Genomic DNA, 18,857 nt, shown 5'->3' on the forward strand with positions numbered 1-18,857 from the left:
GCTCCAACAAGCCCTGTAAGACAGGTCGGAGCATGGGTTCCCATGACGTTCTAGGTCACGCCTGTCATCTGTCCATCTTTTTTTCCACCTAGCTTTGTCTTTCCTTTGTTTTCCAGCAGAAGGGAAGGGAGAGCCCTTTATTAGGCAGGTGCTAGAAAACACTTCATTACAGAAGCATCCAGCAGAGTCCGCACCTTCCACTCAAAATAGTTCTGTGGTCTGTTTGCGTTTTCTTTGTGTGGTTTGGTGTTGTTGTGCATGTTTGTTGTGGTTTGTTTTCCTTCCAGCTTCCATATTTATGCTGTTCTCTACCACTTCTGCTGGCTTGTCTGAAGCCCAGTAAATATTATTGCATATCTGACTTGAACCTTTTTATGTAGAATCAAAACAAGGCTTTGTTAAATCAAACCCCTCTTTGTTGGAACACACAAGTATTCCCTGGGGCAAAATATACCTTTTGTCATGATAGACATGGTTCAAATGACCCGTGTCACACTGCAAAGAGCTACAACATGCCTACTTGCACTTTGTTACACGGGGGTGTTACTGATGCCTCTAATAATGAAGTGCTAAATATCTTACAGTACACTTTCTAATTAGTTTTATATTTACAATAATAGATTTGCTCTTGAATGGCATTTAACTCTGTAAAGCAGTGATTAGAATATGTAACAAGCTTAAAAGATTAATAGCACAAAAGTATAGGCGGTTTGCATAGCTTGACAAAAAACTTGCAGAAAAAAATATTAGCTAAACATTGCAAATCAAATAATATTACAGCTCTATAAAAAATTATTCACGTCTGTCAGGGCTGTTCTACAATAGTAAGTAGTGTTTAAACCTGTTGTTTTTACTAAGTATATATTTATTGTCCAGAGTAGAGTTCAGGTAATTTATCAAATAACTTTAAATGTGTTAATATGGTAGAGAGGCTTAAATAAATATTGCATAAAAGCTATATGGCTGAATTTCTGCGTGTTTCAGCCCGGGAAGCCAGGACAAGGCGCAATGAAGGTCGGGGCCTGCTTTCTCTTACATGCAGAACTTCCGAATCCACTGCAGTGTCATTGGTGTTGGAGATGACCTGGATTTTTGAGAGACGTTGCTCTGAAAGGTGGCACAAAGGATCACACTTTGATGTGCTCGGCTGCCTATGGAAGGGCTGGGACAAAAGTAAAGTCGTCCATTGCGCTGCTGAGGAATTGAAAAGAAACATCCTCTCATGGTTAAAAAAAATAGAGAAGATGAAAAAAATGAGTACAATGTTCTATTCTAAGATTATTTTTCGGTTCTCAAAAGCTTATCTATAGGACAAGAAATGTGATTAGTCACAAGTACGGTGAAACTCAAAAATTTCACTGAGGGTAGCGCTTGTAACCTCTTTCTTCTGCATTACAATACGTAATTTTTCAGACTAGTGAAAACCTGTTTAGTGTTCTTAATATGGGTCTGACTCGTGAGAAACTCTGTTGAAGAACCACAACAGAGGAAGCTGTTTGACTGTATAGACAACTGGAATGCGCAGCGCTAATGGATGGGTGTGAGGAGACTGGAAGGCAGGGCTGTGGAGCTGGATGCTCTTGTGTGCGGAGGTGTGGTGCACATTAAAAAGAAATACAGTTAACATCTTGCGCTACTTGAATACAAGGAGCTTTTTGTTTGCACCAAAGAAATATGAAGATGCTATTGTGACAACGTGTTCGGAATAAATACAGAAGAAATACTTGTGCCTCCTTGGAGACTCGGCTTTAAGTGGGCTATTAAAGGAAATGAGGCTGCTGGGATCTTGGAGTAAGACTCCAGCTGGCTCTTGGAAGCCGAGCGTGTGTGGCAGATGGTGGGGTGCAAGGCAGCCTCCTCTGCTCTGCACACGCGTGTGAGCCTCGGGAACGGCGGGAGCGCTGCTCCCTTGGGACGGAGCGAAAACAAGTATTGCAGAAGTAGTGCCAACCCTTAAAAGGGATGTGCTTTTAAACACCTGTATTGCATTAGCATCGTGGAGCACTAGTGATAGAGCAAACTGTATCGCTCTGGCTTTGAACAATCAGACATCCTAAGAAGCGGGCAATGGCTACAAGGAGTTTTAACCATGTCAGCAGAAGTCATTGCTTTACAAACGTGGACCTGTGAAGTCTGGTAATGGAGAGAGAAAGCAAAATATTCCAGCTGGTGTCACTTTCAATGCAAAATCCTGGCTGTTCTAAAATAAAGGGCCAACATTGAACTGTTACTAGCACTTAACCCAAAATCCTTCCCTGAGGCGCTCTGCTTGCCCTGCGAGCAGGACGCCCCGGTCCTGCGGGTGCGGCACCTCCCCGGACAGGGTGGTGCTTGGATCCCACGCTGTAACCCCTCAGCTCTGTGCCTGCAGCAGTGACTGACAGCGTGACTGCTGAACACCCACGTGCAGAGGAACACTGCGCCGTGCATATGGCAGAGTGCGGGGAAAAAGACCAGATGAAATCCAACTAAAATGTATTTTCCAGAAGAGGATGGGTGATACAAATAGCAAGTAATTCTTTAGTGCAGAAAAGATGATTGCAACTGGTTAAGACAAAACCACCAAGTTTTCACTCTATTCCAATTTTATTCTACTGCATAGGCATCTGCTGTGTATGGTCAAAATACCAGATTTTTCTTCTCAGATAGTACAAAGAAGGAATAGAAAAGAGGAGAAGAGAATGATGAACATCAGCTCTTGGCAGCTAGCAAGTGATGACATAAAAAGCACTTATGGCAATCTCTAAGCATAGTTATTTTTAATTTATTTAAAAGAAAATCCTATTCAGAACAGAAGTAAGTTGTTGGCAGGAGCTATATTTCATTAGTTTGTATATAAATGTAATGTTTTAAACTTGCACTTCATGCACTGCTTTGAATGTTTGGATGAAAAAGTATAGCTGTTGGTGGTCTGTTAGTCAGTTCAGCCTAATGTGGCTTTATGAATATAAGGAGCTCTGTGACCTGTTGCTGGTCTTATTTCATTCTCTAGATCTCAAGTAAGAAAATACAAAGCAAGATATCAAGAGTAAATACCTTCAATATTTGAAAGTGAATTAGATTTAAGTCTATGCTATAAAATCCTGTTCTGCTGTGAGACTAGACAAGATAACACTTATGACCTCCTACTGTCGTTCATCACTGCTGTATTAATGGAACAGTTAAAATACTCTACGAAATATCTGGCACTTTCTTCATGTTGTAGTTAAAAGATTTGATTGGTGTGGAAGCCTTTCTTTTTGGGGGGAGTGGGCAGAGGTGCCAGCTGGGAGAAAGGACATGTCTAAACTGGAGAGATCATGGGGAAAAGATTTCTTATTATAACTCGCTAACTTTCTACTTGGGTTGATTACAATCTCTAGGGCAATCACAGACTTCGTTCCAGTTGTGCTTGCTCACGTCTAATGCCAGACAAATGGCTTCAGAGAAGGTGCCTGTGACTCCCACCACGGGAAGCGGTCAAACAGGTCCTGTTGTACCTAGTGTCAGCATCGCCCAGCGCCTGTCTCGAGCCAGCGTGCGTGTGGTGCCGCCGCAACCTGTGCTGCTGGGGGTCACACCTCTGCTGCCTGAAGAGGGTGGGAGACCCAGAGGTGTGCGTGGGGAAGGGGGTGGCCTTGCGTTGATAGTTCTCAGTGGACTGGCACTGGGACGTGCTCTACTGGTAGAGCATGTACCTCTGTGTATGCTGGATTTCACCCAAGTTTGTCCCCACTTTCTGTTTGTGCAGGACAGCCTCTGATTGCAGCACATCAGCGATGGTTTGTGTAGGGCACAGGAATGTGGAAATTTGGAAACAGCAGGAGAGATTTTTTTTTTCTTCTGTCTCATCTAAGAACTATGCAGGCTGCAGCAGCTAGACAGCGGCATTTTCATGGTTCTTTTGGTGACAAGTTAGGACCTGAAAACACAAGCCCAGCAGCCCAAGGGCTCTGCGTGCACGTGGGCAAACTGGTCCTGGAGCGATGGTAAAATATCCAAACCCAACCAAACCCCAAAAACTTTGCAGCCTCTGGATATAAAGCACAAAGCATGCTAATTTAACCGGCTGTCACATCATGGCTGAACGCGACTCCAGGGCAGCTCTCTGCCCTCCCCCGGGCAGCCGGCTGGACGGGGCACAGCGGAGCCCGGGGCTGAACCGCTCCCCTCCTGCTTCCCGCGGGCGGTTCTGCCCGAGCAGCCGCCGGAGGGGCCGGTCACCGCTCGCACCGCCGCCGGGGCGGCTGCTCGGTGCTCCGGCGCTGCCGTCCTGCCCGCCCGCTGCACCGCGGGTCCGCGCGGGGCGGTTGGTCCCGCAGCCGGCGGGGCGGCAGCGCCCCCTCCTCAGCGCCCAGCGCCGGGGCTGCCCCGGAGGCAGCGGAGCGGGGACACCCCTTCCTTGTCGCAGGCGCCCCCAGCGCCGTCCCCCGCGGAGCCGGGCGGCACCGGTCCGTCCGGCAGCATCCCCTCTTACCTGCGGGTGAGACCAGCTCGCCTTCGCTGAGCTCCCCGGAGTCGGAGTCCATGCTGCAGGCAGTGGCGGGGGCGCGGGGCAGGGCGGGCGGGCGGAGCGCTGCTGGCCGCCGCTGCCAGGAGCCTCCGGAGCCGGGGAGCAGGAGACGGGAGCGAGCGGCCGGCAGAGCTGCTGCCTCCTCCTCTCCTCCCAGCCCGGGCGCTGGGTCCGCGCCACCACATGCAGCCACCTCGCTTAGTGCCATTGGCTGCAAAGGAGGAGCGGAGACGGGCGGGCTCCGGCGAGGGGAGGAGGCAGCGGGGGCGCGGCGGAGCAGCGGCTCCTTCCCCGAGCCTGTTACACAAGTTCGTCTTGCAGCGGCTGCATCTCCCCAGCCTGCCGGGCTTGGCCGCGGCGGGACGGCGGCCGCACAGCTGTGGCCTCCCCGGCTCAGGGCGCTCCTGGGGCACGACAGCACAGAAAGGACCGAAATGCCATCGGCTGCCGTTGTTTCTCCCGTTTACTTAGTCGTTTTCTTCTTTTTCCTTGTGGGTATCTCCCCTGCTCTTCAGTAGTAGCTTTGCGTCTTTTCACTAGCTCCCTCTCCCTAACGATCAAATTCCTCAAAAATTAGTTGTCAGAACAGTGGAGACAGTGGGGAAGTGTCAGTTCTTACTGGATATTAGTGCCCAGAAGAACACTGAAGGAGTGAATTTTGCTGCTGCCTGTTTGCAGACTATTTGCAGGCTCAGGGAGGCAGTGCAATATTTGGTAAGTGAGGAGCATGTTAGAAGATTGCTTTGAAATCTTGAGTTTGAAAACTTTTAGCTCGAACTCTGTAGACTTTGCCTGTGACCTGCAGGATACTACAGTCTTGAGCCATCCCTTAATTCACACTGTTGAGGCCACTTATTCAGCTCTGGTGAGGGTAGGTAGATCTTTCCCTCAGCTTTTACTCCTTCCTACTTTTTCTTGTTACAGGTCAAAGATCACTTTAACTGTAGCACAAAAATCCCAGGAAAGTAGTAGCAAGAATACTTTCTAATTAGAAACCAAATGTCACCATAAACCAGATCTCATAGGTTTATCTGATCACATCCTAAGAGCCAGCGCGTGCCTTGAACGCCTACCTGTAGTAAGAGATCTCTAGCCAGATGTTTATGCCTGTGGCTCTAGACCACAGGTATCTCTTTCTTTACTCTGCAACTCTCTCCCTCAAAGCCATGCGGATCCTTATGTTGCTTTATCTAGGTAACACCTGGACACTTTGACGCTGCATATATGAAGTTATCTATTGTCATTGGACTATGCCAAACACTCTTGACAAAGGTGAAGACTTTCTCTGTTAGTGTATACAGTAGCATTAAAAACAACAAACAAGGGTCTTTCCAAACTTAAAGAACCCTGTCGATTTCTTTGCAGTGATGGCTTCTTCTGTGCAATGCTGAGTGTAAGAACTACAATAGTAGGAGCGAAGCCGGAGTTTGCCTTGTGTTCTAGGGTCAGTCCTGGCACGCTCTGCTGCCTTCAGACCTGATTGAGCCTGGAAAGATAGGAGCCCTTAAGCTTTCTGATCCTGAGAATGCCCATGTTGGGATGGTGAATTTGGACACACAGTTCTTCAACTTCTGGAGTGAAAAGCCAGGTGTTAAGTAGCTTAGCATGTTACTGTCATACCTTGGGTATGTAGTGTTAGGACACACTTGGTTTTTCATTCCATGAAAACAAATTCTGATTTTTGTTCATAGTTGCTTTCATTAAATTTAAAGTGGCATTTCAAATACTGCTGATTATAACCCCATAAATTGGTATTATATAAGGAAAAACATCTAAGCTGAAGTGATTCTGTGATTCTGTTGTGAGGAGGCAATGTAAAATCTGAATGCGTGTGCACGTCACAGAGATGAACAGAAGACCTGGGGAATCTACAAGCATGATATAAACAACATCAGCAACATGAAAATGCTGAAATTAATGACAAATAATTCCAGTTATCATACCAAGAACAGAATCTGAGAGCTGGAAAGAGTTTGCTCTCTTTTTTTTGTTTGTTTGTTTTTTACAAGCACATATGAAACATAAAAACCCTCCCCAATAGGAGCATAACAGTTTAACAGAGAGAGTAAATTTGTATTTGTGTGCAATTAATTAATTTTCTGGACTGTCTTTAATTGCTTGAAACCTAATGGTAATTGATCATACTTCAGTTGTTAAGAGAACAGATGACCTTTCATGATCCTCTGAAGGACCGAAGTCTTGGCATGGAATAGTCAAAACAAAAACTGAATCCCAGTTATTTTAGTTCTTGTCAGGTTTTTTTTTTACCTAGAACAACAATAATAAATGTTACAGTGGCAATGATGTAACTTAATATTTTATTGCATGAGGGATGTATTGTGGTAGATATTGGGCATGCTCGTTACTATGCTGTAATTACTTTCTATTCCGCAGTAAATATGTTTCAAGACTACTTTCCCTCTTTCTTGCTGTTAACTGTAAAGCGATTCTTAAAGTTTTGAACTGTAACAGAATGAGCATAATTTTTCATTTCAAAACACATGGTTAGAATTATTATTGTTTTTTCTCCATCTCAATGTTCTCTGCCCAGCAAAGTCCAGCACTTGGCTTAACATCTGACCTGGAAAATTCCACTTGCTTAGAGCTCCCAACTTTGTAGTTTCCTCTCGTTACAACTGCGATGCAGAGAAAACCACCAAGGCTTTGTTAACAGCGATGTGTTTACAAGCTAGACGCATATTCAATGAAATTCCACATGAAGAAAGTGGACATTTCATGACTTATTTTTTGCATTTAGTACAAATAGTGCAATTACACATTCATTGTTATAAGTGAAAGCTCTGGGACTGTTTGTTACTAGAGCAGACCTAGAGAGTGGTGGGATATTTAGAAACTGGAACATCTTTTTTCTCCAGGCTCAGTTAATACATTTTCCTGCACATTTCTACAAGTCTGACTTACCGGGAGAGCTGGTAATGATTGTAACTGCCCCATGTGCTGCGTATGTTCCCGGTTATACGATGCTGTCTGTAGCGGCTATGTCACTATATGGCTCCTCCATTCACATTTCAGATGCATCTGGTCTTGACCTTCATTCCATATGGAATTTATCTGAAATCCTCCTCTGCCTACTCAATGTGCCTGTGAGAGCTTTTAGGATTCATGCTTTTTCACTGATCTATCTGCAAATCATGCTTGCATGTTTGCACAAACAAAATTTCATCATATTCTAAGTATTTAGGTAGCCCAATCACCATAGCATCTATGTCTGCTATATTTATTCTTATGAGACTATTGTGAAATAAGGAGAATAGTATTTATCTCTTTCAGCTAGAGCGAAATGAGGTACTGAGAAGCTGTGATTTTGAAGTCAAATGGGAAGCACAGACTTTCACGTGCATCTCTTGAGCCGTACCTGAACCGTCACGTTATCCATTTCTGCTAAATAAAAGATTGGCAAACTGCCTCTGTGCTTCTCTACTCAAGCTTTCCTCCCTCCAACTGAGCCTTAGAACCTATCACAGGAAGCCTTTTCTCTCTTCTTTCCATTATTAAATTGAACTGAACTCCCTCTGTGCTACCATCTTTGTGTCTGCCTTGTCTCGCTTTGACTGCAAAGACACATGAGAAGAATTACTACTGCTTTTTGGTTTAAATGTAAAAGTGTAAGCTTTTTTTTTTCCCTTGCAAATATTTTTCCAACATTATTTAAGTAAGTTGTACTTTAGGATGTACGGTTTCTAATATTGCTGCCTAATATTTTTCTTCACAAGCTTTTGGATACAAGTGCCAGTGCTACTGAAAGTATTGAACAGAGAAGCATCTCCTATAGGCTGATATATTAATGAAATGGACTGTAGCAGATTTTCAATTTTTCAATTTTTATTTTTAATTCTTGTGTTGGTCATTGAAGTTACTTTAAAGTATGTTACACTTCTTACTTTCCATGTGGTGTTGAGTTATGCTCTTCATTACAAGGGTTGATTATCTGACGGCTACATTTAAGCCTCTGACCATGTTCAAGATGCAAGTGAGAGATAATTAAATCAACAACAGATAGTGCTTGTTACTGAGCTGTGTTTCACAAGCTTTGAAATAGTTTTCTGCTTCCAGTCTGCAAGATGGGTCATCATTGTTTTAATCCCTGATTTGAGATGTTGTGTAGGAGGAGGATTCCACAACTCCATGGTGCTCTGAGAAAGCAGAGAAAATGTTGTTGCTAGGAAACTCTGGAGGACCTACACAGTGCTGTTTTTCCAGAACATTTTATAACTAGCATCCGTTATTTCATTAACTTTCCTAATCCTATTCCTTATGCAAACATCCACATTTTTCCCTGTAGTCATGATGTTTGTTACACACTTATGTACACTAGAAAATACAGTCTTTCTGTGGTTATTTTTGTATTGCTTTCTTCTACTCCTCAACACACTAAAAACAACCCACCAAACTTCTCCGATTATATTGTGTTTTGAAGGCTAATAGTTATTTACATAATAATGTTGCCTAGACATTCTGAATTATTAGGATGTGGCAGATCGTGCTTTGCCACAGAGGGCAAATGCTGAGATGCACAGAGTTGTACATCTTACGTAGAAACCCAGTAACATCTTTCAAATTGGGTGTTACCAGTGAAAGTCTTAAAGCCTGTGATGTTTTGCAGCTGACTGGGTCTGGTTGCTCCTTAACGCTGGGTGCTGTGACTCCTATTTTACAGCCCTAGGATGTATCCACATGTTGGAAAGGTGACTGAAATGATGCTGTAGATTTTGGTGCAGGAGTGATGCCCCTGTGACTGAAATAACGATGGAACAGATCGGTCTTGGTATAGAGATTCTGCTAAAAAGTGTAGCACCCTTTGGACTAAAGGGAATAATAATCTCTGAATGGCAATGATAGAGACAGAAAACAATGGTTTTATGGAGCAAGTCACTAAGATCCACAGATTTCACTCAAATGGCAGAATGTTAATATACTCTTTTGTGGTTTCTGTAGAGCTTGATGTGATTTTTTAGAGCAGTATGGAAACATCATGTTCATCTGACAGCGTGTGGGCATTACTTCATGACCATTTCTAAGAGTAGGGCTAAAGGCACTCTGCTACCCACCTACCTATAAATAACTAAATATCATCAACCCAGACATAAAATTGCATTTCATGGGTAGTCTTAGGAACATGCAACATAGGCAATTAGATTACATGCAGTCCTGCGACAATCCCACTAAAGAGAATGAAATTATTTAGAAACTTTCTGTCCAGACCACTTTCAGGTGAATTATTTCTCTTGCGCACACTGAGGAACTCGGAGTACCTGTAAATACAATATATGAATGGCTTGAATTCAAATTGGATGACACAAATTCCTCTGTAGATAGATAGATCTAGAGCCTTTACTTTTTTATGGCTAAACTTTTGGATTGTAGATCTCTGGTGCTGCTGGCAGCGTAAGTAGCTGGAAGGGCTAGAGAATATACATATAAAGGCCCTTTTTAATGCTGGTGGAATTTTGAAGGAAGCTGAAAATGTAAAGTACACTGACGACTTTCCGTGGTCCCCCAGTGAGCTCTACAGACCACTTATCATTGGCAGGTGTTATAGTGAAAGAATTTGAAGAATGATAGAAAGCCATCACAAAGTTTACAAACTGAAACGTTACAAGAGAACATCAGGGTACTAAAGCCAGCATGCTATTTAATTGGATAAAGAAATGAGAAAAGGTTCTTACCATTTTGAAGGAAAATGAACTGGGACTGTGCACCATAATTAACAGGAAATCATGCCTGACAAACACCAATCCTACAAATGAGACCACATGGCCCTAAACTGTGTTCAGAGGTTTGTTGAAGTCAGCCAGGTACCATGAAGTTCTAAGAGCGTACTGAGAATTTCAAGACAAGGATGTGAAGCTGGTGTCATTTCAGAGATAAAAATGTCTAATTTAGGGTACAACTGGGCTCAGCTGCTCCTGTTTTTACTGAAGGACAGGATTCTTCGTTCTAATGAATTCTAGGAGTTCAAGAGTTCTAATGAGCAGTATTTAACACTGCAAAGGAGGGATGGAGCCTGTGGTGTTGCTGTCACCCCACAGCATCATACCATAGGAATGAGGACTAATTCAAATATTCATAGTTGAGGCACCACCATAATCAGTTTGTGTGCTCCTGGGACTGTTAGGAGAGGTGATCTTTACCCAATTGTGTAACTTTTAAACATTTTTCTAAGTTAAAGATAGATTTAAGATCTAGAAATGAAAATAAATATAAGAACAACAAGGGTATATACAACTGGCACTGCAGAAGGTACAATATCACGCTGAACACTAGCCAAACCTACTGTGCCGTAACAGATTCAGTTTCAGGAATGGACTTCTGTTTAAAGCGAGATGCTCTTGATATTGAAAAATACTATAGTAAAAGGCCAAAGCACATGTGGGTTGGATGTGTGCCGTCCATTTGTTGTATCCCTCTCACATGCTACGATAAAACGAACCCTGAAATACCTTGTGTAATGACTCATGTGATATTAAGATGTGTCAGTGTTCATAAACAATGCTGTTCATCTTCTGTGTGTATGAGCATGTGTAAGAGGTGTAGGTGGGAGCTCAAGTTTTAGTTGTGATGACTCAGCCTTTATTCACTGTTTCTCTTATTTCTGCTTTATGCAGAAATGCTCCTCTTTGCTGTGCACTTGGCTGGGTGAGGCTCCAGGATCCGTCGAGGAAGGTGATGTGGTTGTTTCCTGGAACAATACTGAGATGCTTCACTGTTTAAAGTAAAATCAGCCTCCTGTCACAGGCAGTGACCTGGTTGGGTGTTTTTTGCCCTCATTTCTTCACTTCCTTTTCTTGGAAATCTACTCAAATTAATGGGGAAGTCTTCCCTACCCTCTCCTCTGTCAGATTTTGCATGCTGTTATTAAAGTGCTTTTGTATGTAGCCTTTTGTAGGCTTATTTAAAGAAATATGCCTTTCATGAATTTCAGGTTCTCAAAGAAAGTATTCTCCTGTTGTTATCTTGACAGACTATTTGATAAGCCAGTGACCGGTTAGGATACAATGCAGAATGTTTATGCAAAAAATCATAGGGAAAAGAACAAATAAGTTTGATAATGATTTACATCATGATTGGTATATAGGTGAAATAATCTATTTGTCTTTCCAGTGTGTGGTTGTGCTTTTTTTTTTTTCCTTATTAAGATTTGTATCATTACAAATTTTAGATTCTATAGTTTGTATGAGCTATAAGGTAAAATCTCCTTGAATCAAGTATGGAAAAGGTGACTTGTAACAGGACTAAGTTCGTACTGAGAGTTCTCACAATCATTTTGTATTAGTGATTTGTAAGCCGCGTATACTAAGTGTAGCCAGCAGATGGAGGGCTGTACCAGCTGCTTAAAACTATTTGGTTACCCATGGCACACACATTACAAACTGTTTGAAAGCTGTCACAGCTTTGATGGTTCATATTTCTTAAAAAGTAAGAACCTATGTTTTAAAAGATGGACCCTATATGGCTATTTGAAGTATCTTCACAATGATGCATAGCTCCTTTTGTGACTTTTAAACCTTTGTGAATGGTGATGGCACTCAGAAACCAGGTGTCTGTTGCAGAGCCAGGATATATACACGTATATTGTGTATATACATGCTTCTGCCATTATTGTCCTCATGCTGCCCACCTTACCTGCTGTCTGCTCCCAAGAGCCAGTAGAGGAAATGAAACTGGAAGAAAAATAGCTTACCAAAATAAAAGTGAATAGGTTTCTACTGATTTAGTTCCTTGAAAGATTTCACATGAAGTTGCACAAGTGTCAGTGAGAAAGGGGTAGGCGTTTGTGACCAGGGTAAGGAAAAGGAAAGCAGGACCTCCTGCTTTAGTTTTCTATATGCACAAAGTATGCCATCAGTATAGCTCAGAATTAATGATAGATCATGAGGTTGCAGGAGCAATGTAAGTACATAAAAATACAGCAGTAGTTGCAGTTCTTCCCTAATGATGGGCGATGACTGCAGACATTGTTCTGGAATGTCTCAAGAACATCGTTACACCTGGTCGAACGGACACAGTCCCATTGTTTAAGGTGTGCTCAACCTGGGACTTTCTCTAGCGTCTTCATTTTGTTACCTGCCTAAATCTTAAATGACTAAAGCAATTTCAGTACAAAAATGTATGGAAACTGGCGGCCTAAGCAGCAACAATAGCAGGGAGGAAAGAGGCAGTTGTGCCAAGAGTTGTTGGTATATGAACCCCCCAAGGCTGCCACTTTCTTTGCCCTCCTGCACTTCAGGGAACAGGTGCAGCGGCAGCAAGCTGGGTGACTCCCCACCCCCTGCCCCCACCCAGTTTCCCCTTCTCTCCTCCACAAAGGGTCTGCTGGACCATCTCACTGCTTCTTTTCAGCTGGCCAGCCAGCCCAGCGTGACGTTTCCCCGGCTGCCGACCATCTGCCTCCAGACTCTTTTCTCCTTTCTTCCTCAGTCCTGCGAGGCGCTGAGAGCCTGCGTGAAATGCTAAACATGCATGTTTCCTACTGATGCTTAGAACAAATAATGGCTCGGCATCAGTTCAGAGCATTGGCACCTAGAGACAAGGTATCACGGCTTGTAAAAAGGGCACACCAGCAGTGGTAGCTCAGCTTGAGCCATGTTTCTCATAGTTTTGTAATGATGTCCTAATGAATATTTATCATTATTTGTGAGACCCTATTTTCAGCAGTTGTGCATTATAGTAACAGCTGAGAAAATGTTCATTTTGGTTTGTAATGAAATTGTCTCTGCTTTAGCTGTTCATTATGGTGGAGATGTCACTCCCACTCCATTGTGTCTGCCATTGTAACACAGCTGGATTATTGGCAGACTAGCAAGTTTAAAGGCATATCTGATTAGTTTGTTTCTTGTCTGGATGAGGGTCTCGGAGTGGAAACGTTAACTCTTTGTGCTGTGCATTTGTCTTGTGAACGGGGTCCGGTCAGGTTTGACAGGGCTTTTAGCATAAGAAAACTCTTCAAAAATTTCCAACGCTTTTGCTTTTAGCAGCAGTCACTAAAACCCCTTCAGTAAGAAATAGCACAAAAGTGTTCACTGATGAAGTACATTCAATTAAATTAGTCTTCTACCTACTTGGAGTCAGTTAGAACAGACTATAACGTAAAGATTGCAACGAGGAACACTCAGGTGTGTGCCACAGAAAGCTCTGTGTTCTGTTTGGCAAAGTGTAGTTAGGTAATACTTTATTTCCAACAATAACCGAGCCCTTGGCTCCCGTGTACTTCACGTTTCCTCTATCTCTGCTACACTGGACCGATCAATGCAGACATGGTTGTGATGGAGAGGATTAGCACTCATCCTGCACACACATGGTCCAGAGTTCTCGGTTGTCTCATACTCTTCTTACTTTAGTCCCCACCAGTGTACTAATTCAGTGAATTTACAAGGCCTAGAATACACTCCCTGGGTTTATACTTGTTAAAAAATGTATTTGAATCAAATAAAAACCTTAACATATTTTGATCCTGACATTTTAAAGTAAGTTTCTATGTTTTCTTTCAATCATATCAGACTTAAAAAAAAACCCCAAAACAAACCAAAACACCTAATTTTGGGTAAATCTCACATCAAAATAAGTGTAATTAATGCTCATTAGAGACTTCCATCCCTGTTTCTGCTAAAACAGAGAACAGCTTTAAATAAGTCAGTCTAATTTTGGGGATTACTGTCTCCGTTTTCCCAGCTGTTATGAGGATGCTCACTTTAGTTAAATGACATTTTCAGATAAAAAGGTACTTTATTAGAAATTGTCAACCATCTCTAAATGCTGTATGATGGATTAAACCATAAGGTTGTCTTTGCAGTGTTAATTCTGAAGCTTCAGACAAAAACGGGTTGGGTTCAGCCTCAATTATGTAAGCTGGAATTCGTTGACATTTGAATGGAAGAGGAATCTGGCTGATTGATTCCACTCTTGGCCAACCTCCCTCTCACTCAAAATTGAGAACAAATGGGGCTGACGTTGCTGTAGGAAAGCGCGCTGCAGTTGGGTTTTGGCTCTTGAAAAAAGAACCTGGAATGATTTGAAGCTGGATCCTGTTTGCTGTTCACAAATTCCAAGGAGTTAGCAGGGAGAAAGTCTCTCTTATTTGTTCTGCGTAACACAGACCACTAAGTACCTAAGTCTGTCGCTGCAGCGCATATTGCGCTACATCTGGTTTCTCCTTACGTCCCCAATTTAGAAATAGAAATTCAGCTGTGACCATAATGAGAGAGCTGTGCTTGCATTTTAATTTTTAAAAAGCACATTCTGGAATACTTAAGCTAAAGCAGGAACATTCTTTTGAAACCATTGTACGTGTTCTTGTAAGTATATGTAGAAAGTGTTAATAAGATAAGGCAGCAGACAAGAACAGATGTCCTATGGCAAAGTTTAAATAACATTGACACCCAGTTTGCTAATGCGCAGCAGTGGAAACTTTGTTCTACATATGGGGCTCAAGCTCGGACGCCTCCATCCCCTCCCCTTCATGCTGAACAAAGAGGAAAATAGGAACACAATGGAAATAGAACTGATAAAAAAAGCTCAATCAATGTGCTCTTTTTTATCCTGTAGCAGATTTTCATTTGCTGATCTGTTTACTTTGCATAATTGCTGATGAATTGAGCTCACCTTTAATCTCTTAATTGCATAAATGCAATATATAAAGACATGCAACATAATCCCAGTTCCAGAACACTGTTACTTTGATCTTTCCCTGAGCCATTATCTCATTAAATTTTTATCACTATGAAATTGTTTGAACTCAGTGAAACTTGGGAAATGAGGAAGTTTCGATAAATGATTTCAGGTTTTGTGTGTTCAGTTTCAAGTAGAGATGAGGAGAAGTCAGTATCAGTTCGAATAAAGTGCACTCCATTCAGTTCCTGAAAAATTGGGAGCAGTTTTACACGTGGTAGCTTTGTAAACTCACAGGTTTTTGCATTCCTCGCAGTTCAGAAATAGATCTATATCCATGTTTGTAATCCAATTCTCTTCTTTGTAATCCGATATTGAACTCTCAGGTCAGCAATATCACAGCACAGTACTTAAAAGGAGATGCCACAAAATGGCCTTTTTAATGTGTAGAAGAGGCATTTAGACGAGGTTCTTAGGGCCCTGGGTTAGTGCTGGAGCAAGGTTATGGCTGGACTCTGATCCTGAGGGTCTCTTCCAACCGAAGTGATTCCATGATTTTATGACCTTTGCCAGTTTGTTGGGGTTTTGTTTTTACACTGTGTGTTATTCTGAAGAGCCAACGAGCCAACGACTACTCACGGGTGCGCGCCGCCTTCAAGCAAAGGAAAGCTCTCTCACACAAAGGTTATTTTATGTGAATAAACCAAATATATCTTGCTAAATAATTCCCAACGGAGCAATTATTTTGCTGTTCAGTAAGGACTGCCAGTTTGATGATTATTTTTGGCTTCTTTATCAAAGTGATTGTTGAATATCCGTCCTTTTTAGGACCTGCACAGTCAAGGAAGTGTGATTAATTTCGCTCATCAGAATGGACTTATTTACTGATAGCAGCTCAGGATATCAGAATTTTACAGCTTGATCCATGCTTTATGGGTTGTTTAGCTGTATGATAGTCTGAGAATCCAACATCTTCACTATGCTCGATAGGTGGGAAAATGCTGTGGTAACTTTTTTGTGATGACTGATCAGCAAAGAAATTCTTTTGAGTAGATTATTCAGAATAAATTTACAGCCTTTTCTTTAAAAATTATTTTAGAAAGATTTTGTTCTTTTAGCAGGGTTTACTGGAGTCTTACCCTTCAGTGTTTCAAAAATTATAAGTCCTTTTGTGACTGTCAAGCATTAGCTATTGTTCTTTCTCATCCAGAAAACAATAGATCAATTTAATCAACACATTTAATTCTATGCCTCTGCTCCTCCATTTCTAATAAAACTTAATTATCAAAAGATGCAATAAGCCTTTTATAGCAGTTGCATTAATTAAACTTTCTGCTGGATGTAATCATTCTGGGCACTTGAGTGCTTTCAGTTTGGTAATTCATTACATTCAAGCAGAGATCGTGGAGCTATGTTAGCATCATTGTGTATATTTTACTTTCTCACAAATAAGTTTCAAATTTTACCCTTTTAACACTCTTGAACATCTGCCTGAGGAAAAAAACTATTAAAAATGTTGCCATGTTGAGGTTTTGGATGATCTGGTCTTCATTTGTCTAGAGGCTATAGGAAAATTTCCATTTGTGTGTCTGGTCATAAGAAGTAGATTCGAGTCCTTCCTTTCATGATGTTTGAGTGTGGCAAAGTGCTGTTGAACAGGCTTGGGAAAGGGCAGGTTCAGGCTATATCAAAGACAGGTAGTGCAGCACTGACCCCTGTATCTTTCTATCTCCACATGATTTTAACCTTGAGTCTTTGGGGGACAGTGTTACTTCTGGCCATCAGGAAGGATATCTATGATACCACCATCTTCTGTGCCTTCTACCATACGTCCAAAATAGCACCTTTATTGTCATTGCAATTATTGTAATGCCATACTCAAACTACCACGTCCACTGGAAAGAGGGTTCATTGTGGAGCTAATGAAATCGCGTGATTCTTTCCCTGTTCAGAACCAAGGACACAACATGGCTGCCACCTGCCTGCCAAGAGCCTTGTAGATATTAATGTAAAGAATATACCATTAAGTTTAAAGATTTTCACCCATTGATTTAGTGAAATAAACCCCAAGTCTAGAACAACCTTCCACTGCATAATTTATACTAATATTTTAAGTCTTATTAATTATTCTTTGGTACTGATTTTATAGATTAAATTATGAATATGTATTAGTCAGGGACTTGGACAAGGAATATCCTTCTCTTTTTACTTCTGGTAGAACTTGAACTGAAATAGTCTGCTCAGAATATCACACACAAATGTCTGAATATGGTTGCAATATTTTGCCACTTATGGGGCATTGGGAATACAGCGGGCAACTAAGTATGTATTGATCCACTGTCTAAACATTAGAGAAAATCTTACTATAAGCATAAATAGCTTAAAGCATAATACAATTGTCAAACTGCAAAATTGCAGAGCCTTCGCCTTTTTGAACTTGAGCTCTTCCACGGGCCTTTTGAGGATGAACGTAGCTCCAAAGAGCACAGCAAGTGCCCAGGAAAGAATAATCCCTTGGGAGTTTATCATCTTTGTGTACCCTGCATAAACTTCCCTGTTCTGTGACTCACAAGCATCATGGGCTTTTTGTTTACTGGGTGACACTGTTCTATGATGGCAAAGAGCTCTAGCGTTCAGCTGAAACTGAAAACGGGGAGTTGTCGTTCCTTGATAATAATTTTAAGTAGCTGTTAAGAAACCAAACAACCAACAAAACCTTGTTGTTCTGTATACTGCACTTGTTATTTTAAGCAGGATACTTGCCAGCAATGAATGAAAATAGATGATACAGAGTCAACTGGGTTATCAGTAAATGATTAATAAGAATAAGTAAGCAATAATAAACCACAGCTGGTACATTTTAGCAAGCTGTATATATCCATCTTGAAGTGTTCTTGCATCTTGATTATGTGCAGAGTCCCAAGGTTTATGGCTATTCTTCCCTAGATGGAGTGTCACAACAAGATGTTAGTGTCCCCAGTTGTGACGAGGAGCTGTTATTCCCGATGATGTTGTCATCTGACGGTGCTGTTGTCTCACCACCTCCAGGTTTCCTGGAGCTTACCTTCTCACTTTTCTTCAGTTTGCAACTTCATGCTACCCCTGAGTTTTACTGTCTATTCTAACCAAAGTATTGTTATTTATTATCTATTTCCTGCTTGACTAACCTGTGGTTAAATTGTTAGATCATATGATTTAAGCACTGTTAGAGAAATATTTACTGTATACATAATCTTGTTTACTCGCACCGTGCATACATCCTCATAGGTGGAGATTCTGGCCAAATATCCTGGCATCCAAGCAAAGGCCTTTTAACTGGAGTATGATCCCAGTGTCTTAGGGTTTTGACCCAAGATTGTCATCTGAGTGAAGAGGCCTTTGGGCAATAAGCTCCTGAGCTACACAACAAATTGTTTTTTACCAGAACCTTTCCCTGGGGTATGGCTTTAGCAAGTCAGCTTTGTTTCAGAGGCTTAATTGGTGCTCATAGTATGCCTTGAGATCCTTAGGTGAAGTAGTATTGATAATATTTCTGTAGTATTAATTTATCTTATTTGTACTATTCTTCATGTGAGAAGGAAGACAAGACCAACAAATATAGTTTCATTTGTTCTTATACATCTGAGCTGGTGAAACTTCACACAGAATCACAGAATGCCAGAGTGTCAGGGGTTGAAGGGCCCTGGAAAGCTCATCCAGTGCAATCCCCCCATGGAGCAGGAACACCCAGCTGAGGTTA

At 41.8% G+C, this 18,857-nt stretch overlaps 1 protein-coding gene across 1 annotated transcript in view; it reads right to left on the reverse strand.

Moving 5' to 3' along the window:
* The window catches only part of TNFAIP8L3 (TNF alpha induced protein 8 like 3), a 40,226-nt gene extending 35,649 nt beyond the window's left edge, over positions 1-4,577 (reverse strand). Inside the window, exon 1 of the mRNA XM_082061083.1 lies at positions 4,457-4,577. Within this exon, the coding sequence (XP_081917209.1) occupies positions 4,457-4,508 (52 nt within the window). The 5' untranslated portion in view covers positions 4,509-4,577. The remainder of the gene's footprint in view (positions 1-4,456) is intronic.
* Between the last annotated feature and the right edge of the window lie 14,280 nt (positions 4,578-18,857).

Source organism: Streptopelia decaocto, assembly GCF_964273445.1.
Source record: "Streptopelia decaocto genome assembly, chromosome: 9".
Classification (NCBI taxonomy): domain Eukaryota; kingdom Metazoa; phylum Chordata; class Aves; order Columbiformes; family Columbidae; genus Streptopelia; species Streptopelia decaocto.